At 36.4% G+C, this 7,113-nt stretch overlaps 1 protein-coding gene across 1 annotated transcript; it reads right to left on the bottom strand.

The window, feature by feature from the left end:
* Nucleotides 1-4,446: 4,446 nt before the first annotated feature.
* LOC132066366 (protein RKD3-like) lies at nt 4,447-5,453 on the bottom strand. Its single transcript, XM_059459687.1, has 3 exons — nt 5,321-5,453; nt 5,016-5,229; nt 4,447-4,783 (listed from the first exon to the last, which is right to left on the bottom strand). Exons 1-3 carry the CDS (start codon nt 5,451-5,453, stop codon nt 4,447-4,449), a joined length of 684 nt encoding a protein of 227 aa, XP_059315670.1.
* Between the last annotated feature and the right edge of the window lie 1,660 nt (nt 5,454-7,113).

Here is a 7,113-nt window from a genome sequence, read left to right as displayed (position 1 = left end):
TCACAATTCATTTCAACTACACAACACAAAGAAAAAAACCTAAGCCTAGAGAGGAGAACCATTCGGCCAAGAGGGCTGAAATTTAGCTCTTTGAGTCTTGATCCAAAAATTATTTTCCAAGGTGTTTCAACCCTTTAGAAGGTCCCTAAAACGTGAAGATAGTCTTTGGAGCAACAAGAACCATTTTCCATCTCAAGTCACCAACTCTAGCCAAGTAGAGAAGTCAAGTTGTCAAGGTAAGATCTAACTTTCTTTTCAAGTATTAAGGGTGATGTAGATGTGTGAATATAAGTTGTATGCATGAAATAAGGTGTATTGATGTTGGAACATGATAGTAGTTATGGGGTTATATGTGTTGATGTTGAAGTATGGTTGTAACTTGACGAACATGAATCGCATGCATAAAATCATGAAAGTTGGCGTTGGAATGTTAGTTGGCCGTAGGGACTGTTTTGGTGGAATTAATGGACTGATTTTCTTTAATAAATATGGTTGTTACTATCATAGATCTCATGGTAAAAAGAATGAAAAGAATTGGAAGGTTAAAGGTGAAGTTAGGTTAGTATGAAAATGGTTGAATCTATGATTTTATGTGAGAGATGTTGAAGCATGGTGTAGCCGTGTGTGGACTGTTTTGTGAAGAAGTTAGTGAACTGTTTTTACTTGATATTTTGATTGTTATTATCATGAATTTTATGATGGAAAGGAAGGTGTTTAATGGTTGGAGTTGAAACTAAAGTCATTTGTGAGTTGTTTTAAGGATTATAAAAATGACGATATAGCGTAGTTGCGTATGAATTGATGTTGTACTTGTCGTGTGGATAGCTGGTCATAACTTACTAAAATTATATGAAAAGAAGACATGAAATGATGTATAAAAATCGCATGTGGTTGGCTTAGTATGTTCGTAAACGTTTGCAAGAATTCCGAACATTATTATGTTGTCGGGTAGGGACTGTTTTGGACATGTTGTGGTAGTGGACTGTTTTGGACTTGTGTTTTCATTAAGTTGGAAAGAATAATTATAAGTTAAGAGTATACATCATATTGTATGTTGGATGGGCTGTTATAAGTTGTTACATGCAAACGTTAAGGCTACAAACTAATAAAAGTAACTTGAGAATGTCGAAGCCGTATGTGAATCGTTATTGCATGTTATGAATGTGGGCTGTTTAGAATATTGTGTGGGCTGTCCGGATTGGTATTGAACACATAATTATTGATGTTGTATTGGTAGTATGTGGTTGGTTTAGATACAAGAGAAAACATCGCCTAAACATCTAGAAAGGAGTTACTAACGTTAGAATACGTTTGAATCTCCCCGTAGCTTAACCATAGTTGTTGGCGTCTTAATATAGGTTGAAGTATTATTGGGTAGCGTACACATATTGTGTGACGAATAAGCACTAAAGACCTTGTCCGATCGGAAGCACTTCAGAAGGAAAAAGCTTTGGCATGGGAGTTCGTGACACCTGTTCGGCATTGAGGTAGGTTACGGTTTACCTTATGGTGAGACTTTGATTAGCGAAGCGTATGTTTAGATGATATTGTCGGAGAATGCATATAAACCTGCGGGTATCAAGTTGGGTTAGATATTTTCTTAGGTTGGACCTTGTTGTATGATTTGGGGGCTACACATCCCGTTGTGTTGTTGACTTATCTTGATCTATTTTTTTTTTTTTGTGCTCGTTGCCACTTGAGACATTGAGTATCTCGTGACTAATGATATATCATGGCTATGATATTGCGGTGTTTTACTTGATTGATATGGAGATGAGAATGGTGATTCCATTGTGGCTTTTTGTGTAGCCTTATTGCGATATTACTTGTATTCCATGTGCGGTACCGTTTCGGATTGAATTGGTTTTTAACATTACATTTCATCATACTCATATGCATTTCCATGATACATTGATATATGCATGGTTATGGCACTAATGATGATATGTGAGAGAGTGTAGCCTCCGAGGTCTTTGCCGGAGAGGGTAAAAGAGAGATGAGTGTTTGTTGCCCGAGGTTTCTTGCGGGAACGATGGGTGTCCGATGCCCGAGGTCTTTGCCGGGATCGTGAGAGTGTGCTCGTGATCCGAGGTTATATTCCGGAGCGAGTGGTACATGGACTTCGCGGGTCCCCCATGGGTCATGATCGCCGAGACGTGGAGTTAAGCTCCGTCCGGACATGTTGTACAAAACGCATATGCATTGCATTCATCCTACATACATTATTGCATTGCATTATATCTTGGTTCCCGTTGATTGTTGTGATACTACCGTGATGTACTGATTCGGATTGATTATACTAAGACTTGGCACAATTGGGTTTAGATGCTATAACATAAAAGATGACTTGTTCTGTGGATATGGATTCATATTGACTTGTACTTGTTGGTTTATATGTTTTTCTTGCTTGTTGCCTTTATATACGTTATCTAGTCTTAGTCGGCCTATGATACCTACGAGCCTAGTGTTGTGCTCATACTACTCTTGCTACACTCCTTCTGGAGTGTAGAGTTATTTCAGTGATGTTCGGAGTCTCACGACCGTTTCGAGGCATTCGTCAAAGACGTTTGGGTGAGCTATTGCAACCCGAGTCTCTCCTTAGATTTCGTTGTTCTCTATCCTTAAACGAAGTCGTATCCGGTTAGTCTGTTATCTATTCAAATTGTAAACTTCTTAGAAGCTCTTGTATGAGTCTAGACCAGATTTTGGGAATTTCTTATAATAAAAGTATTTATTCCGCATGTTGTATCAAATTAAGGTAGTTATCGAAGGGTTCGCCCACCGGGGGGTTAGTGTGGGTGCCCGCATGATCCATGATTTGGGTCGTGACAAGTTGGTATCAGAGCTTAGGTTACCCGGTCTATAAGTACAAGAGCAATGTCTAGTAGAGTCCTACTTATGGGTGTGTTGCGCGCCACACTTATAATTGGGAGGCTATGGGACATCTAGGAAACTTCGATTCTTTCATTATTTCGTGCTACTTCATTCAAATTGGTATCTAGTTGATCCCAATTGGTATCCGAACTTCTCTCTGTTTTACCTTCTCCCGGATGATGGGAACTCATCCTTAAATTCTTGCGCGAACGGTTGTTTCCGACATGTGGTACAAGAAGTACGAGTTGTGTTGTCCTAATTTAGATGCGTGACTAAGTTCAGTTTCTAGATATGACCTAAGGTTTCAGCTGTGTGGAGTCGTGGTTAGGCTCGTTATTGTGAGGATGGTTGAAGAGATGGGAGAAGTGATTCATAGGGTCATAGGACCTCCATATTTATAGTATTGGATTTTCTCGAAAGAGGCAAGAATGCATTTATGGCTTAATAAGAGCGATTTGTTCGATGGTATGATCGGTTTTAGGAAGCGTATAGCAAAGTAAGAGTTCTTATAGTATAGATGAAGGATTATCGGGTGCTGCATCTAAGTTTTTGAATGAGAATTATGGGAAAGTTGTGAAATGGCTACTGAAATTCGTATTAAAAATCTGCATTCTTTCCAAAACTTGAAACCACCATATCTCATTCATTGTAAGGTCAAATTGAGTGTTTCAAAAGCCTAATTTGAGTGAAATTTCACAAGGAATCCGTTGGAAGCATCAAAAGCGAGTTTTGGGATCCGTTGGCACGAGAAACGAGACTGAACAGCTGGGCATTTTTGTTATTAATGTTGGATTGTAGTGGGGATAAAAGATAAAAATAATTTGATCAATGGATTAGTGCTATGACTTTTCCTTTCTAAAGGTTGGTGGCAGTGGAACCTAATTATGAAAAGGTGAGAATAGGGTATAGAGGTAGTGGAGTGGTCATTTAACGAACGAATTATTCAAAGTATTTAATTATTTTATTTTAGGATTGTCTACCTTATAATAAGACTTCATTATTTATTTGGGTTTTATCCACCTTATAATAGGATTTAATTATAGGCTTACATAGGCTTCGGTCACATTATTAGAAATTTTAATTTTATTTTCCTTGCACATATGAACTACTTTTGACCTGATTCCTCCAAATAGTGTCGAATTGCAAGATTCGGATAAAGCAAAGGCAAAGCCAACTTAATACCGATTAAATTTGAAACTCACAAATTTCTTTGAGTACGGAACTTTTTAGACGTGAATTTTGGAAGGGTAGAAGATCCCCAAATCATTGGCACCGCATCATTAATAATCATAGATCAAGCACCGCATTTAGGCTAGTTCGCCTTTAATTGATCATTTTAGGTTTGTTCGCCTTTAATTAAACATTTTAGGTTTATTCGCCTTTAATTGAAAAGAAAAGGAACTGCATTTCAAGAGCCTGTGATATCGACAGATCTACACAAATGGAAGTTTTAAAGAGATTGATTTCACCACTCAAATCAAGACATTTTACCATTGTCCCAACTACTTTCTTCGAGTAGCTAATAGGAACACACCAAAAAAAAAAAAAAAAAAAAAAAAAAAAAAAAAAAGTTCAATCATGCAAAGTTGGGCTCATTGAGTTGAAACGATCGGCAAGAAGAGACTTAATGACTTCATCTTCATCATCTTCCTCTCTATGGCCATAACCAATAGCAAAGATTATTATTGTCCAAATCGGACCACTATCGCAAGAGGGTATCAAAAGAAGCCCGCAATTCGCCATACCCATAAGCTTTCTCTTCTTGTGGTTAGCCTTGAAACAAGATTGCCTTAATTTCTTTGTTTTCTCCTCAAGTTCCATGTCCGGGATTTCCTCCATCCTTTTCTTCTCTTCCTCTAATGAATCTATCACATCCTTCCACTTCGTTCCATACCATTTCCTTCCCCCTCTTCAATTCCCGCAAATATTCATCATCGAAACAAGGGTAACATGTCTATGTAGAGAATATCTTAACGTTCTTTTCTAAACGAAATATTAAGAGAATATAATATTGTTACATAAACTAAAAGGTGAATTTTTTTTTATTTGAAACAAGAGTGTAAAGAAGATGTGTATATAGAGAGTGAACCTTAACATTCTTGATTAGGGTTTGAAGACTCATTAACTTCCTATGTGGCCACCTTCGAATTCCCAAATCCCTACATCTTATCTTCAAAAGTGTCACCCCAATATTGAGTTCCTTGGCTGCTTGATTTATTGGCATGTAAAAACACTTGGAAATTGCTTCTCGAGATAACATTTTTTGCTTCCCTTTTTCCGTTATAATTATCTTTTCTTGATTGTTGTCACATGACAACAATTCCTGGTTCTCATCCCTCGTTTCGCTCCACATCCCTGCACCCATAACATTATAATACATTAGATAATTTATTTAGAACAAATACTATTAGTGTATACAAATAGATATTCAGAATATGACCATCACCTGGGGTAGGGTTATAAAAAGATGAATAAAATGGATCTTCAAGAGTGAAATCCATCATCAAAGGATTGTTAGCAACATCAAAAGCGTTATCGTACTGATGATCGATAGCGTAGTGTCCTGAATTACCTTGCATTCTTTCTTGTAATTGGATTCAAAAGGAAGGATCCTAGAAGCATATATGCAAAGCATTGGTGCATGAACGAAGAACGAAGGTCAGCTAGTGTAGTCACTTCATGTACATCACTCTTCCCTATAAAACGCGTAATCCAAGTGGACGGCTGATCTTGAAGATGCCGTCTGCTTTTGCTTTTGGAAAGAGGACAGCTCTTTTCATAAAGTTGTCGGCCATCTGGGTTTTACCTGAGGGGTAAAAGCTTTTTTTTTTTTTTTTTTTTTTTAAAAAAAAAAAAAAAAAAAAAAAAAATTTTGAACGGCTGCTTTTATAAAGCTTGTCGGCCACAAAATCAAATGAGCAGAAAAAAAAAAAAAAAAAATATATATATATATATATATATATATATATATATATATATATATAAAAAAAAAATTAGGAATTGTGTATAGATACGTATTGTTTATTTTTAAAATACGTAATTAAGAATAGACGTATATAACCGATAAAAAAAAAATCTGTAATACGTCAAAACCATGATATACAAATCAAGAATCAATTAATTACGTTATATAAGTACGGTTAAGAAATCTATATTGACAAGAAATAATTTGTATTAGTATTTATACACATAAGAAATATATAAAGACAAGACTAGTACTTTAAAGTAAATTATCTACCCTAAGTCTACAATACAGTGACTTATACCTTATATTTGACTAATTTCGGTATAGTTAAGTAAGGGTCGGTTATTCATCCGTAAACATCTTTTTGAGGACTATCGAATAAGGCGTGGGTCAATGGAATTATTTACGGTGACGAAATGATGATGGTGTGACTAGCACTAATGGTGAAATACTTTTAGATATCAGTGATCACGTTAGTGAACTTATGAACTAAGGAGAAAGGGAAATTATTTCCATTAAGGATTTTTGGCAAGGGTACTTCGACGAAAGAAAATTTAAGAATGGTGAAAGAAGGGTTAGTGAAATCAGAATACTTTACCGATTCGAGTGGGCAAGGTTTGCGTCTTATTCTAAGGTTGGTGTGGTTCTAAGGAAAATTGTGAGGCCTATCGATAACGTTCATAGGTTTGGTTATATACGATTAGAACATTTTGACAAAAGCAATGGTTATATTCGGAAACTGAGGATGGGGGGAAAATTTTGAATTTGGAAATATGAAAATTAGGTCTTTTATCTAAGTTAGAGGGAGTTCCGGCTAGTAAGGCGAGAGAGAAATGTTTATGGCATATTCCGTAGAGGTTTCCCACGTTGTCCTATCAAGGATTCTTTAGTTACCGTCGCTTTCATTCTCTCTTGTCGCTCGAGGACGAGCGATTGTTTAATTGGTATCTGATGTAACGACCCATTTGGTCGTTTGGCACTTTTAGGCCTAATATCCCTAAAACACCTTATTCGTGGTCTAATTTTGGTGTCTATAGCTTGCGATAACGGGTGATTCGGTTATTTAATTGACGAGTTTTAGTCCTCATTTGACATTCGAGGACGAATGTTCTAAAGGAGGGGAGAATGTTAGACCCCGTATTTTTATACGTCGAGTTATTCGCGAAAGAATCAACGTGAGATAGAAACTTTGGATTTTAATTTCTAACTAGAACAAATCGGTTACAAATTTTACTTAGTACAAAAATGTTATTGGAGATTAGGAATTACTTAAG

Source organism: Lycium ferocissimum, chromosome 8 (assembly GCF_029784015.1).
Source record: "Lycium ferocissimum isolate CSIRO_LF1 chromosome 8, AGI_CSIRO_Lferr_CH_V1, whole genome shotgun sequence".
Classification (NCBI taxonomy): Eukaryota; Viridiplantae; Streptophyta; class Magnoliopsida; order Solanales; family Solanaceae; genus Lycium; species Lycium ferocissimum.
This window is presented reverse-complemented; position numbering and strand designations above follow the sequence as displayed.

What these genes read in the sequence shown, in the direction of transcription:
- LOC132066366 (XM_059459687.1), bottom strand. Translation starts at nt 5,453, where the DNA reads ATGCAAGGTAATTCAGGACACTACGCTATCGATCATCAGTACGATAAC. An exon ending in TTTTTATAACCCTACCCCAG is followed by an intron (nt 5,230 to 5,320) that starts GTGATGGTCATA and finishes TTATGGGTGCAG; the next exon opens with GGATGTGGAGCGAAACGAGG. An exon ending in AGGGATTTGGGAATTCGAAG is followed by an intron (nt 4,784 to 5,015) that starts GTGGCCACATAG and finishes CGGGAATTGAAG; the next exon opens with AGGGGGAAGGAAATGGTATG.